At 41.4% G+C, this 15,988-nt stretch overlaps 1 protein-coding gene across 4 annotated transcripts in view; it reads left to right on the plus strand.

Annotated features, from left to right (window-relative positions):
• Positions 1-15,988, plus strand: part of DNM1L (dynamin 1 like) — a 63,618-nt gene that overhangs the window by 33,530 nt on the left and 14,100 nt on the right. For 2 of the 4 annotated variants that reach the window (XM_084624098.1, XM_084624099.1), the window contains 9 exons: positions 974-1,094; positions 2,439-2,570; positions 3,117-3,323; positions 3,563-3,683; positions 4,839-4,994; positions 6,722-6,811; positions 11,750-11,842; positions 13,260-13,313; positions 14,453-14,530. In XM_084624098.1, coding sequence (XP_084480224.1) covers positions 974-1,094; positions 2,439-2,570; positions 3,117-3,323; positions 3,563-3,683; positions 4,839-4,994; positions 6,722-6,811; positions 11,750-11,842; positions 13,260-13,313; positions 14,453-14,530 — 1,052 coding nt within the window. The remainder of the gene's footprint in view (positions 1-973; positions 1,095-2,438; positions 2,571-3,116; positions 3,324-3,562; positions 3,684-4,838; positions 4,995-6,721; positions 6,812-11,749; positions 11,843-13,259; positions 13,314-14,452; positions 14,531-15,988) is intronic. The other 2 variants (XM_084624100.1, XM_084624101.1) reach the window with 1 other exon arrangement.

The following is a 15,988-nucleotide window of genomic DNA, read 5'->3' on the forward strand; positions in this document are numbered from 1 at the left end:
AGCCTTAAAGGTCTGAGGCCTGTAACAGGTATGCTGGTCTGCAGCTATTATTATTATTATTTGCATATTATTACATTTGCAAAAAGTTCTATAGGATTTTTTTAATGCCTATCGGTGGTCAGGATCTCTGATCTGCGTCCATTTGAAAGGTGGCACTTTCAATAACAGCTCAGCAACAGCTAACGGAGGGCTGAGATCCTGGCTCAGTATAGATTTGGGGACAGTACTGAATACTGAATTCTCTTCCTGCAGCACCCGGTTTGTCTACAGGAGCCTTCTATCCCAATACTTACCCAGTCAAACTCTGCTTAGTTTACCAGTTGCTATTTAAGATGTTAAGGCTCCAAGATAGTCTAAGTTTTATTTGTTTCTGAAGCATTTCACAAAGGAAGCAAATCTAGTATACCGACACAGGTTTCTTTCCACCTTTGGGTCTAGAGATGTTCGTATCCAAGTATAAAGTTCTTATTTTCCTTGAGAAACATCTGATCGTATACTTTAGAAACTGGTTAAATCTGTTTCATTGTGCACAGAAGAAAATTAATACGTTTTTTTTGCCTCGCCATTCATATAGTGGTGGTATTGCAAGTGTAGCCCTTGTACAGCTGCAAACAAGTCAGGGCTAGCCCTAGGTATATACCAGGGCTCTCTTCTTTCAGCTCACACTTAAAACCTATAAGCTTGTGAGCCTAGTACTTTCTCGTATCTCTCACTCTAACCCCATCTCAGCTGACACAGTGCTTCTGTCACTGCCGTCAATTATCTGAATTTCCAGCCAACCCAGCAGTCAAACCTTTTTTTCTATGCGGGTTACTGGAGCCCAGTAGGGCCTAGAATCTTGCTCAAAGGTCTAGTCATCTTATTCTGACCATTGTGTTCAGCTAAGGACCTTCTTGAATACTCTAAGGCCTTACTAAACTGCTTGAGGCTGACAAACATCTTGTAAATGACAATTTTCCTGCTGTTTTGATAGGGCGAAGAACGCTTGCTGTTATCACAAAGCTGGATCTCATGGATGCTGGCACTGATGCTATGGATGTACTTATGGGAAGAGTGATTCCAGTTAAACTTGGCATAATTGGGGTAGTGAACCGGTGAGTGTAGGGCAGTGGTCTCCAACCTTTTTAGTACAAGATCACTTTTTGAATGTAAGTGCAACCCAGAATCTACCTCAAAGAAACTGCAGAAATAACAGTATTCACACAAACCCAAACACCTTTGCCCCGCCCCTTCTCAGAGGCCCTGTCTTGCTCACAGAGGGGTTGGGAGTGTGTGAAGGGCTCTGGGCTGAGCCTGGGGTAAGGGGTTGGAGTGCAGGAGGGGGCACAAGGTGCGGGAGGGGGTTCAGGGCTGGGGGTGGGGTTGGGGTGCGGGCAGGGTACAGGGTGCGGGCTTCAGCCAGGCGCTGCTTACCTCAGGTGAGGCATGACTAAAGCAGGCTCCCTGCCTTCCCTGGCGTTGTGCCACTCCCGGATGTGACTGGTTCCCCAGTTCCCCATTCCCGGTCAATGGGAGCTGCAGGGGTGGTGCCTGCAGGTGAGGGCAGCGCGCGAAGACCTCCTCCTCCTCCCCATCCCCCCAGGAGCTGCTGCTGGACATACCGGCCACTTCCAGGAGCGGTGTGGTGCCAGGACAGGCAGGGAGCCTGCCTTAGCCCCGCTGCACTGCCGGGCTCTTAGCAGCTGATCTCCTGGTTTGGCTGCAAGACGGTTGGCAACGCTTTCGCGATTGACTGGTCAATTGCAGAGCCTCTGACAGTGGATCTCAGTCTCAATGACTGAGACTGAGATCCACTGTCAGAGGCTCCACGATCAACCAGTCGGTGACAATTAATATGTTCTTTTGAAAGCTGGATCTTTCCTTAATACGAAGAAATGCTTTGGTTTCTTAAGCATATGGGTGTGGGATTTAGAGTCAATAAGAGCATCTGTATTTAATTACAGAAAGAAATAAGCAGTGGGTGGCCTAGTTTCAAAATGTTGGCTGCTGTGTGGGTACCTGGATTCAGGAGCTTACTCTTCTTCCCATCTGCTTTACCCCTCACATCTTCCATGTGAGAGCTGATACCACTTTGATGTGGAGGCTGCATGCTTAGTCTACTGGGGATGGCTACTGCCCATACTACTTTCCTACTTACTGTACAACACCAACCAGTAAGTCCATGGAGTAACGTTTCTAGTACCGTCAAAAGAGATGACATGTCTTCATCCCCAGCATCGAACTACCATCTTTTTTACTGTCAGAGGAAAATGTTGACCAAACTTTGGGTAAATGTGGTTAGTGAAAGAGAGAAAATGGTTGGGGAAATGAGTTAAGAATGAAGGCAAAAATGCAGATGTTCTGATGACTTAGGGATGACACTGTCAAGAAAAGTGGAAGCATGAATAAAATAATTGCACCTTACGTTTATAAACTAATAGTTCTCTTTTTTACTCTAGGAGTCAATTAGATATTAACAATAAGAAGAATGTAGCTGATTCTATCCGTGATGAATATGCTTTTCTTCAAAAGAAGTATCCATCTCTAGCCAACCGAAATGGAACCAAGTATCTCGCTAGGACACTTAACAGGTACCACAGATTAGAATCATAGAATATCAGGGTTGGAAGGGACCTCAGAAGGTCATCTAGTCCAACCCCCTGCTCAAAGCAGGACCAATCCCTAGTTTTTGCCCCAGATCCCTAAATGGCCCCCTCAAGGATTGAACTCACCACTCTGGGTTTAGCAGGCCAATGCTCAAACCACTGAGCTATCCCTCCCCCCCAATGATTAATTGTCATGCAAAATGCAAAAAGTAAATGACAAATAAAAAGATCTAAAAAATAAGTGTGGTGGTAACACACACAATGTTTTAAAAATTACTTTTATCTTTAGCATCCCTTAAGTACTACTGCTGTACAGTGAAACATTAGGATGTCTCCCTTTGAAATTTGAAACAAAATTTAGTATTTGTGGTTACTGTACTCTTTCTTAGCAAATGTCATCTTTTTTGTTCTACAAGAAGATATTTGTTTGATCATAATTGTTTATATTTTAAGTTGTGCTGGAGATAACGAAGTTTGAAGAGGATTTCTTCCCTTTTCTAACAGAGGAATTTATACTTTCTCTATTTTTAGGTTACTAATGCATCATATCAGAGATTGCTTGCCAGAACTGAAAACCAGAATAAATGTGTTAGCTGCGCAATATCAGTCTCTGCTGAACAGCTACGGGGAACCCGTAGAGGACAAGAGTGCCACTTTATTGCAACTGATTACCAAGTTTGCCACTGAATATTGCAACACCATTGAAGGAACTGCAAAATATATAGAAACTTCTGAGCTGTAAGTATAATTGTTTATTTATAGAATCTAGATTGTGATAATTGGCATGAAACACTGGATCACATTACTTTAAAATGACAGTAGTAGTATAAAAGCAAATCATAATATATTTAAAGATTTTACACTCTGATAATGTTAACTTTAAAATATTCAGTGTGTTTAGGCATAGAAAAACCTTTCAGTTAATATTTTCTCCTCTTCCTCATTTGTAACCTCAGTCTTAATTTTATTTTTTTCAGATGTGGCGGAGCTAGAATCTGCTATATTTTTCATGAGACATTTGGACGAACTTTAGAATCTGTTGATCCACTAGGTGGCCTTAACACTATAGATATTTTGACTGCTATTAGAAATGCTACAGTGAGTATTATCTCAGGTTTCCTAAGGTTTTTGCTTGTTGGATTTAAAATGGGATTTTAAAAAATCTTGTCTTGATTCATGTCTGTTGTATTATGAAATTAAGGTTGTGCTTAAAGCAGGAATTCTTTATTTTGTGTGAAGAAAACAATATATCCTCCCCACGTTTTCTGAGACCATACAAGTTAAATTAATTTTTACTGAAATTAATTAAAACCAGGTCCTTCAAGAAATGTAAAGGTGTCAGTTTTTTCTTGGTCTCAAGTAATCTTAACAGTGGAATAACACATGCACTTCAAACTTTCCTAATAGTTACAAAAATAATCAGTCTTGTGCATACTTTATAAAGCAAAGAAACTAGACTGGAATTAAGATAAGATTAATGATTGGATCTCTCATGACTATGATTATTTAGGCTACAGACAGGTTCAGGTCAACAACACAAGCAACTCTTGAGTGGGGCCATTGTGGCATCAGAGGTAACTCAACCACTCACCACTTTACAGCTAATTTGCATGCAGCAATTCTGTGGGGAAGACTGGACGACATCTGTCAAGAGTTTTCACTGATAGAATATTTGATACAACGGACACTGGTCTTTAAAGGTTCAATGGTCACATAATAGCTTTGACATCCCCAAATACTTGAAAGGCGCCCCGTAGCAACTCCTTTACCAGAGGAACTTAGGTATGAGCGCAGGGAAGAGACCTTAAAGCACAGAGATGTTGGGACTTGGGGACTGGGTTCTCCTTGCTTCCCCATTCATAGTACAATTCTCACTAATCTACCCTCTGAACCTATAAATCAACTGCAGATTGAGGGCCAAATTAATCATTGGATGTTTTTTGTGCAGCGTTTGTGTACTAGTGAGCTTCTCTTTTAAAGTGAAAATGGGTTTATATTGCTTTGGATACTTATAACATCTTCCCTGTGCTGTTTTGGGGTTATTCTGTTGTTTTTTTTTAAAACCCTTAGGTTACTGGTACATATTCTCAACCTTACCTTCAGCTGAACATAATATTTTGTTGTGGGAATAACATGATTTAATTTGGGGATTCAACAGCTAATGCCCCTTTAGGGTTCGTGGAGCACCTAGCACACTTTGGATGCTATTATCATACAAAAAAGATCTGCCCTTTTCTTCCCTTTTTTGACTAGGGTCCCCGACCTGCCTTGTTCGTGCCTGAGGTTTCATTTGAGTTGTTGGTGAAGAGGCAAATCAAACGTTTAGAGGAACCCAGCTTGCGCTGTGTGGAGCTGGTTCATGAGGAAATGCAGAGGATTATCCAACATTGTAGCAATTACAGTACACAGGTAAAAGCAGAAGTTGACTACTAAGTTTAGAAATGTGTACAGGTCTTTTTTAGAAATATAATAAACTCTTAAGATCTGGCTTCAGTGCATTGCGACTTGTCTAACAGTATTGAGCAACCTCTTTTATGGTAAAAATTCAGTATCCACATTATATACCCCCCCTTCCAAAAAATGTCAGAGTTACTCTGTCAGTGTACATAAAAATCATTCGTGAACTTGTGTAAACAGCCTTGTGAAAGTGTATTCTCTGGGAAATGTGCAAAGGATCTTATTCATAAGGTCAGACTGTCATGGTGGAAGGTATTCATTGTTGGCCTAATAAGGCACTAATGGATTTGGGCATAAGGTTCAGATGCTCTAGTTTTGATAGAAGAGATGCAGATACAGTACTACTATTGAATGCCAAAAGTTAATACAATGGTTGAGATTGTTTAGACTGTGATTTTAAATGGGGTGGTCTGAAAATTCAAAGTTGTCATTCCCCACACTAGACAGAATTCTGTGTTCTTGTAGCCCTGCAAACATTGATTCTCAGGTTTTGCAGTCCTCATTAAAATGCCGTTCTCATCTCACTGATTGCTCAGAATGAGCATAGCTTTTATCTTCTTTCCCTCCACATATATCTATGCTGAATGTGTTGAAGAAACTTTATTGGAAAACTTTACAGTGTTGCTTTCAAAGACTCTCTTATTCCCTTAGAAAAAAGTTTAAATGGTTAGCAATGCGTAAGACACTTCCTGTTTTCAGTATTTTGTTGTCTGTTAATAAAGTGTAATGAATTAAGTTAATTACACTTTTGAATAATTTATTAAGCAACGAATTGCTGATGGCAGGGTTTACAGCAGATCACTAGAAACTCATGCTGTTGTGGCTTCAGAAAAATCTCCTGCTTACTAGGTCTCTTAACCTTGATAGGTTAGCCGATGTGTTGAAATTTCTTATATTCTGAATTAACACAACACGAGGGAAAGGCTGAGACTTGCAGGAAAGTGCCTAATTAAGAATAACTATTCTTCCTCCCTCTTTCATTGCGGCTTATGAGAGAAGGCACAGCAGATTTGTATGGGAGATAGGAAGGAACTTGGAGGCACAATCAGTTCGGTGGTAGGAATCAGTGTATTATTTTTGGATGAGACATAAGCGAGGTCCAAACTACTGTGCATGTGGCTATAGAAGATCTCCTCACAGCGCTATTCATTAATGGAAGTGTTAACCCCAGCATCTTGGTATGTCCTGGTTGGGTGCTTTATTCTGACTGTCTGCGTTTCTCACCAATTTTAATTGGATACTGTAAACTCTGGTAACTTCAGCATCTCCAAATTGTCTGCATGTAACACTGATTTAAATTTACATTGCAGGAGACTTTCAAACACACAAATTGTAGTTAGGTGACTGCCGTTTTTGTCTTTGAAAATCTCCCCCAAATGTGCCTAGTGGGACAACAAAATCAAGCTATAGCTACAAAAATTATAAACGATAGTAGCGCATTCCCTGCTGTTAACTCTTATTGCTCACTGACTCAGTATTAACCCTGCTTTTGATTGAAATCAACAAGAACTGTAATCGCAATTCCAACTTTAAGGGCAATTTAAGTTGTTGGGTTTAGTGTATGAGTGCTGGGGGGTGTTAGTGGCCAGTAATATAAAGGGGGTCAGACTAGATGATCTGGTGGTCACTTCTGGCATTAGACTTTAACTGTTACATTGCTTTTCCTCCTTGTATTCTAGGAATTGCTGAGGTTTCCCAAACTACATGATGCCATAGTTGAAGTAGTGACCTGTCTTCTGCGTAAGAGGCTACCTGTTACAAATGAAATGGTAATTAGTGGTGTTACTTACCACCTTGTATTCCAGTCCTGCTTGCTAGCAAACCATTGTTTCTGTTGGTGGTGTACTTTCTTAGTGCTTTTGTTTACCATATAATCTTAGTTTCAAAAACGTTAGTCTAAACCAAAATTTTCAAAAATAGAAGCTAAATCCATATTTAGGCACCTAACTTTAGGCTCCTGATTTTGAATACCTTGGCCTAATTTAAAAAAAAAATCCCCCTCCACTCCAAAAAAAGTTTTACCTAGAATTCACATTTTAAACCTCTTCGCCTTCTCTTATATTTTCTTGCTAACATGGAAGCTGTGCTTTATCAGACTCAGAGATGCACAAAAATACGTTACTAAACTTACTCACTTCACTTCATAGTTGATTAGTATGCAGACACTGACGCTGCTGCTGTGGAGTGCTAATATAGCATGTACCACCATACATCTGATAGAGAAATGAAAATTCACTTTCTAGCTTCAAACAAGTCAGTGCTTGGAGAGTGTTAATGTTAAAGACTGGTTTCTTTTTGAGACTTTAAAGCAGTTTTTGGTCTAAGAGGAGGGTATTTAAGTCAGTGTAGTTAGCTATGTATGTCGAATGGCATCAGGGTCTCTGTTTCTCTTCCTTGCTGCTTTTTTGTAATTTTTTCTGAAGAAACATCAAGAAGTATAGCTTGAGGTAGGAAGGAGAAGGGAGAAGCAGAATCAAAGCAATTGAATGAGAAATTGAAGTAGTAATTGCTGTCTGAGTCAGTGTACTGTTTGACCAATACAAAGCTCCAGCTTCTAAACTTCTATTCTCTTCATAGAATCGTAGAATATCAGGGTTGAAAGGGGCCTCAGCAGGTCATCTAGTCCAACCCCCTGCTCAAAGCAGGACCAATCCTCAACTAAATCATCCCAGCCAGGGCTTTGTCAAGCCTGACCTTAAAAACCTCAAAGGAAGGAGATTTCACCACCTCCCTAGGTAATGCATTCCAGTGCTTCGCTACCCTCCTAGTGAAAAAGTTATCCCTAATATCCAACCCAAATCTTCCCCACTGCAACTTGAGACCATTACTCCTTGTTCTGTCATCTGCTACCACTGAGAACAGTCTAGAGCCAGCCATTATTTGGAACCCCCTTTCAGGTAGTTGAAAACAGCTATCATATCCCCCCTCATCCTTCTCTTCTGCAGACTAAACAATCCTCGTTCCCTCAGCCTCTCCTCATAAGTCATGTGTTCCAGTCCCCTAATCATTTTTGTTGCCCTCCGCTGGACGTTTTCCAATTTTTCCACATCCTTCTTGTAGCGTGGGGCCCAAAACTGGACACAGTACTCCAGATGAGGCCTCCCCAATGTTGAATAGAGGGGAACGATCACATCGCTCGATCTGTTGGCAGTGCCCCTACTTATACATCCCAAAATGCCGTTGTCCTTCTTGGCAACAAGGACACACTGTTGACTGATATCCAGCTTCTCGTCCACTGTAACCCCAGGTCCTTTTCTGCAGAACTGCTGCCTAGCCATTTGGTCCCTAGTCTGTAGCGGTGCATGGGATTCTTCTGTCCTAAGTGCAGGACTCTGCACTCCTCCTTGTTGAACCTCATCAGATTTCTTTTGGCACAATCCTCCAATTTGCCTAGGTCCCTCTGTATCCTATCCCTACCCTCCAGCGTATCTACCACTCCTCCCAGTTTAGTGTCATCTGCAAACTTGCTGAGGGTGCAGTCCACGCTATCCTCCAGATCCTTAATGAAGATGATGAACCAAACCAGCCCCAGGACAGACCCTTGGGGCACTCCGCTTGATACCGGCTGCCAACTAGACATGAAGCCATTGATCACTACCCGTTGAGCCCGCCAATCTAGCCAGCTTTTTATCCACCTTATAGTCCATTCATCCAGCCCATACTTCTTTAACTTGCTTGCAAGAATACTGTGGGAGACCGTATCAGAAGCTTTGCTAAAGTCAAGGAATAACACGTCCACTGCTTTCCCCTCATCCACTGAGCCAGTTATCTCGTCATAGAAGGTAATTAGATTAGTCAGGCATGACTTGCCGTTGGTGAATCCATGCCGACTGTTCCTGATCACTTTCCTCTCGTGTAAGTGCTTCAGAATTGATTCCTTGAGGACCTGCTCCATGATTTTTCCAGGGACTGAGGTGAGGTTGACTGGCCTGTAGTTCCCCGGATCCTCCTCCTTCCCTTTTTTAAAGATGGGCACTACATTAGCCTTTTTCCAGTCGTCCGGGACCTCCCCTGATCGCCATGAGTTTCCGAGAGAATGGCCAATGGCTCTGCAATTACAACTGACGACTCCTTTAGCACCCACAGATGCAGTGCATCTGGCCCCATGCACTTGTGCTCATCCAGCTTTTCTAAATAGTCCCGAACCACTTCTTTCTCCACAGAGGGCTGGTCACCTCCTCCCCATGCTGTGCTGCCCAGTGCAGCAGTCTGGGAGCTGACCTTGTTCGTGAAGACAGAGGCAAAAAAAGCATTGAGTACATTAGCTTTTTCCACTTCCTCTGTCACTAGGTTGCCTCCCTCATTCAGTAAGGGGCCCACACTTTCCTTGACTTTCTTCTTGTTGCTAACATACCTGAAGAAACCCTTCTTGTTACTCTTAACATCTCTTGCTAGCTGCAACTCCAGGTGTGATTTGGCCTTCCTGATTTCACTCCTGCATGCCTGAGCAATATTTTTATACTCCTTCCTGGTCATTTGTCCAATCTTCCAGTTCTTGTAAGCTTCTTTTTTGCTCTTGACATAGCCACAGCAGTTGTCTTATTTTCCTGTTCCTAAAAGTGAGCAGAAATATATCCGTTCTGCAGGGAGTGGTCTCCTTTACTGAATTATAGTGTCAAAGCTAAATGTGGTACTGTGCTGTTACAAATAACTGTTTTATCATTTATACAAATCTAATCAGGTGTTTGGGTAATTCCGCTCTAAATAAATGTTAGGAATTGACAGACATTTTTGTGCTAAAGACAGCCTTTTAAATCTTATTCTCTTGTACAACTGTGTGTTCCCTCTTCTTATTGATTTACAGAATTGTATAAATGTTTGTTATTAATAATTGGAATTATTAATATTGATATGGGAAATCACCAAACACGAATTTAATCATAAATTCCTTTATTAATTCCACAGGCCAAATAATATTTATTCAGTTGCTCTAAACATGTCTAACAGCCTAACAATAAGCAGTTACTACATCCAATACAGTAACAATATTTATAAACTTGTGATCAGGATACTTACAAATAGGCTACACCTAGGGATGACTGTCACTCTGGTATGCTCCAGCATGATCAGGTAGGGTCTGACAAAGAACCCCCAGATTCATGGCCGCCTTTATACCCTCCAGCTAATTTGCTAGCTTTAGCAAAAACCTAGTTTGAAGCAGTTTCTCCTTGCTACTTTCCATCCTTCAAGGTCTCCCCCTTCTCCCCCGCCCCATCCTTTCTTGCACAGCAGAACAGTGGGAAGGTGTGGGTTTGTTTCTTTTGAGACAGTTTCCCTTTGTCTTGTTACTGCAGCACTTTTACTCTATTTGTTACTTTTCAAACCATACATCCTTTCCTAACACCACTACTTCTTCTCACGGCCTTCACTTACTTGCTGATTGGGGCCCTTTCCCTACTGGCACAAACTAAAGTGAATGGTATTTTGTTAACCAAACTTAGGCTAACTAATTGTGTTTTTATTATCCTATGATAAATGTAAAAGATAATGCTTGGGTTGGCTTGGATTTGATTTTGTAATTTCATTTCATTGCTTAAACCTAAATGTAATGGCAGTTTTGACTGATCAAGCTTCACAATAAAGAGTGACGTAGTCAGTGCTAATGTACAAAACCCTGTTGGGCTGTTGCGCCACTGGATGGCATCAGCAATTCTGGGACAGTCTCTCAGGTTACTGGTTCAAATGTGGCGCAGATTGCATGTGATTGAAAGTTCCTATGTGGCAGCTCCTAGGTGGACAGTATGAAATGAGCTGGGACTTAGTCCAATTCCTAGTGGGCAGATGTCTGCCTGAAAGTGCCATCAAGAGTGCCAGTTTGTGGGGAGCAGGGGATTCAATACAGGGAAAAGATTAAATATGTCATGATCCGTGTTCCCTCTAATTTTTCCCACCCATGTGCGGAATGAATTTTATTATGTGCAGCAATATGGAGGTGATGTGTGGGAGGGGGCTCCGGCTGGGGGGTGGGGCCGGGGATGAGGGGCTCAGGGCTGGGGCAGAGGGTTGGAGTACAGGGGTGTGAGGGCTCTGGTTAGGGGTGGGGGCTCTGGGGTGGGGCCAGGGATGAGGAGCTTAAGGCTGGGGCAGAGGATTGGGGTGAGGGCTCTAGGATGGGGCTGGGAATGAGAGGTTTGGGGTGCAGGAGGGTGCTCAGGGGTTATGGTGGGGAGAGAGGACCCCCCCCAAGCTCTCTCTCCCCACTGTAGCAACTCTGGGGTTGGGGCTGCAGGATAGGTGCCCTGACCCCAGCAGGCCTGGGCTGGGGGAGGGCTGCACCGGCCACGCCAGGGACCGGGACGCCCAGCCCACACGGCAGCAGAGCTGGATCCCGGGGTGGGGCGCCGTGGCAGGTTGGGGGCCAGGCTAGGTGGGAGCCGGGAGGGGGCGCCTGTCCCCCAACTGCGGCAGGTCCCCAGGAGGGTTCCTTGAGCACCTGTGTGGTGCTAAATACGCTGCTGCTCGGCCGCGCAGCTTACAGGGAACTTAGGTTATGATGGATGAATTACCTTCTTGCCCTAAGAATTTGTCCTTTTGGGTCAGAAATGAAATGCAGCCGCAGGGCAGCGTGGGCAAAGCCTGTGCTGTGAGTGTTTATACAGTACTGTGGATAATTAGACTGCAGTTTCTAGGGTTGCCAGTCCAACATGGTTTCCTAGCAGTAAATTAACTCATAAAATCTTAACTATGAATGACTTTTCTCCCTGTAGGTTCATAATTTGGTGGCCATTGAGCTAGCTTATATCAACACTAAACACCCAGACTTCGCTGATGCCTGTGGGCTAATAAACAACAACATAGAGGTAAGGAAAACAGCCTTCTAAGCGATGCACTGATTATTTAGAGGGGACTTAAGTTGAACCTTTTTTTTTTTTTTTTTTTAAATCTGAGCATAAATTGACCTGTGCCTTTATATACTTGGTGTGAAACCCTTTGATTACAGCCCATAAATATAAACTTAAGACCATTGCTTATATGTTCCCCTGGAGCATGTTTGTCAAGGCATCGCTTATTCTTTCTTAAAACAGCATGTTTTTAAAATATGCAAAGCAAAATGAACTCTGATAATACATTGTAAATACTAATTCCATGTGTTTCAAAACAAAACTGATTGACAAGACGCAAACTGCACAGAACACAGACCAATACTAACTAATGTACATTGTTTAGCACAAGTGATTGGCATTTTTCTCCCCTAAATATCTCTCTATTTCTGAGAGAGAAAATAGCCTTATAGATGTTGAGAACTGACCACTTCTCCCTACCCTAACATTCATTTCTTCTCTTACTTCTCCAATCGCATTTCTCACCGACCATTGACTTCTTATAGTCTTATCTTGTCTCTTACGTTTTGATGCTCTTTATTATTTATTTTGTGTTATATAAATGGTAAGCTGGTTTGGGGGCAAGTCTTTTACCTATGGCCCCAATTCTGCCATCAGATTTGCGCAGGTGGACTCCCACTGACTTAGTGTGGGAACAAAGTCTGTCTGTGATGATCCGATTGCAGGAATGAGGACTCTGTAAGTGCATGTAAACTTCTATGGCATCTTATACAAATTCTGAATAGCATACAATACCCCCTTTTCTAACATTTTCCTAAAAGAAATACTGGGTCTGAAATCTTTTGTTTTTTCTAAGTTTGTAATGTTTTGTCCTTACTAGTGAGAGATCTATTCTTAATCACCAGAAAAGTCCAATCTTTCCCCTTATTCACCTTGACTTGCTTCAACTGCTACTTTGTTGTTCTATAGCTAGTGCAAGTTCTCTCCTTTTCCTGCCGTCTTTTGGACCAGTAATTATCAACCTGACCATGCTGCTCTAGTAGTCAGTTCTTTATGGATATTATTTCATAAACACACTTCTTAATGAAGACTATAGGGAATCCATCCTGATCCAAGCTGTATCTTGGTTTTTAAGGGCTGTGGCTTAGAAGCTCAGTTTCTTGAGTGTACTGCAAAGATCTGTGCCTTGAATACTTTGTTCAGTTCACATTTTATATTCCACATTAGATCTGGCCACTTAATCCTTCAAAACTGTCTTGTCCACCTAACTGGTTTTGATTTAAAACATCATAGTGTGGGATACAAGCTACTTTGCGATAAATATGAGACATGTTGCTAGCATCAATCTCTACAATTTACGTGCTTATCCCTGAAGCAATAAAGCTTGACACAGAGTGATAGATAATCAAGGTTTTTGCTGGCTTTTTTTTTAAAGGAGCAAAGGCGTAACAGGTTAGCCCGAGAATTGCCTTCTGTGCCACGAGACAAGGTGAGTGAATATTGATTTTAAAAAAAAAATTGTTTAATGCACCATTTTTGATCCAAAGCATGAGAACTGTATTATACACTTATGGTGCATGAGCATCTTGTTAAGTAGGTGAGATTTAATGTGTTTGCAAGTGTTAAAGAAAAAGTGGGTCATAACTTGTATGCTTAAATGTGACTTGAGAGACAATCTGGAGATTTTAATCCGTCTCTATGGTGTAGTGGTGGTGTTTTTTTTTTTGTTTTTTTTTTAAGAGATCTGAAAGCCAACATGATTCAAACTCTTAAAGCCACTTTTAGAGCTACAGCTGAGAATGCAGCATTTTATTCTCTGGAAGAAGAAAATTAAGCTGTAGCATGAGTTTATTCTCGGGTTTAGACATAGATCCTATCTATTCAATTTCCACCTTTTGACCAGTACTATTACATTACTGCTCTTTCAGCTGTATCCATCAGCTCGTTCAGGTTTGCAAGGCTCTAAGAATAAGTTGAGTAATTGGTACACATGAGGCAGCACTAAGTGACATAGAAAAGTGCACTTAGTTGTTCAAATGGGCAGTCTGTCATTATTTTAGTGTATTTCATGCACTCTGTTTGAAATTATTATAAGCCCAGATTGGTGCAAAACATCTTTTTTCATGAGTCTCCAAAATACTGTTTAAGCTTTGCAGGAATTGTTGCAATTTGTAATGTAAAAAACAGTTAATGAACCAAACTTTAAAAAAGTGAGAAAAGCTTTCAAAATATATCCAGTATTAGTTTATAGGATCAACCTAGGATCTGTGTGAACCAGTTGGGAATGTTAAGCAGCAGTACAGAGCTTGCTTTGAATGCTGTTTGATCATGCCCATTACATCATGCTTTTCTCTGATTTCATTGTACAGTCAAATTTAAATCTGCAACATGGGAATTGGCGATGGTTTTGAGGCCAAACAAGCCAGAGGTGTTTAATTTTTAATTGGCTGCTTTTTAAGGCCTTTGGAATTCTTCTCCTGTTCATGTGGGGCTGCTTGTAAATCTACAAGTTAAAAATGTCTTTCTGGCTAGCTAAAGATGTTAGTAGAGAACAATGCATGAATGTATTAGGCACATTCAGTGTCTGCCCTTAGTTGATTTTTTTTCTGCATTTCTTACCTTCTTTAGTCTACTAAACCTGCAGGTGCATTGACACCTGCCTCCCAGGAGACCTCTACTGCTGCTTCTGCTGAGGCTGATGGCAAGGTCTGTCCTGATTCTTCCTATTAGCACTGCATGCTCATTCCTGTTGTGGTGCACCTTGGATAGTACAAAAAGTAGTTCACATGCATTGTGTTTTGTCATTGACGCAGTGTCCTCTGGGTCTGTCAGATCATGTGTCCTGTAGTGCTGAGGTTGCCTAGCATTAGTCACATTCATTAGATTGTACAGGGCAGGTAATGTGTGAGGTACACTTGGATAGAAATTTCATTGCTTTCAGTATCTGTGTATTTGTTTGCAGTGAATTGTGGTGCGAATGTGCAGAGCCATAATTTGCAGGAAATTGTTTCACCAAAATAGTCTATTCAACTGCCATACTGTAATCCAACATTTTAAGCATTTTTGTCAAATTGCGTGTTTTAATATGTCTTAACGTTTAATGGAAGAAAGAAGATAAAATAAAAATGTGAGTCTCCTGCTGCCTTCAGGGAATCTCTCTAGGCTCTGTTCTAACTGAACCCCCTTTTTGTCATCTTAAAAATAATCCCTGCTAACCAATTTATTTGTATCTGTACAATACATCCTGCAATGGCTCTTTAACATTTCTGCTCCAGTGTTCTGCCTGTTTTGTTAAATTCACAGCACACCTGTGTGAAAAGCCTTTTTTTTTCTAGTCATCTTTATTTTACAGGCAGAAACATTTGCTGTTGAATATTTATATCACAGGAGCACCTAGAGGCTTCATCCCCCATTGTGCTAGGTGATGCACGTATATATGCAAAGACATTGTCGTGTCTCGTCCTCTCCGCCCCCCCCCCCCAACCCCGCTGATTAAGGAGTTAGAACCTAAAATAAATTCTAGTTGAAACTGGAGTTTTATCTGTATGCTGTAGCAAGTGATTTAGGGGATCTAATCCACCGAAGTCACCTAAACAAAAGCTGAAAACTGCTCTTCTTACACGAGGCTTTGTGTACTAGTGATGATGTGTGTTCCTTAGGCATTATGATGGCAGGATTGGTAGCAGGGGAACTGCTGAATTTTAGTATGTTCCTGTTCACTGTATAAAGTTTGTATTTGTAAGTTTGATAAGGCTATGTGCTAATCTTAATACTCTTTCTCAGTGTGTTTAACAGAATGTAGTCTTGGAAATTGTTTCTGGAATATTTTGGACAGTGATATATGTGACTGATTCTGTGCTGAAAGGGTATGGGGTGCGTTTAGAGATCACTGTTATGGAGCAATATTCTGTGTCATAGCACCTAACCTGATAGTAAAGTCATTTTTGGCAGAAGTCCTACCACTAGCAGAAAATGTAATGAGCCGCCTTAAGTCTTGTTCTGTCTTAATGTCTCCTGTGTTGTTAGCAGTTAAGATTACAACTGTAAAAATTCAAATCAGTGTGTTTTATGTACATTGACAGTTAACAGTTGTGTTTAAAAAAAATCCCCCAAACACATGTTTGAATCAGACAGTTGAGTTGGTCAGATATAAAATTGGGTTGT

This window comes from Lepidochelys olivacea, assembly GCF_965140295.1.
Source record: "Lepidochelys olivacea isolate rLepOli2 genome assembly, chromosome: 1".
Classification (NCBI taxonomy): domain Eukaryota; kingdom Metazoa; phylum Chordata; order Testudines; family Cheloniidae; genus Lepidochelys; species Lepidochelys olivacea.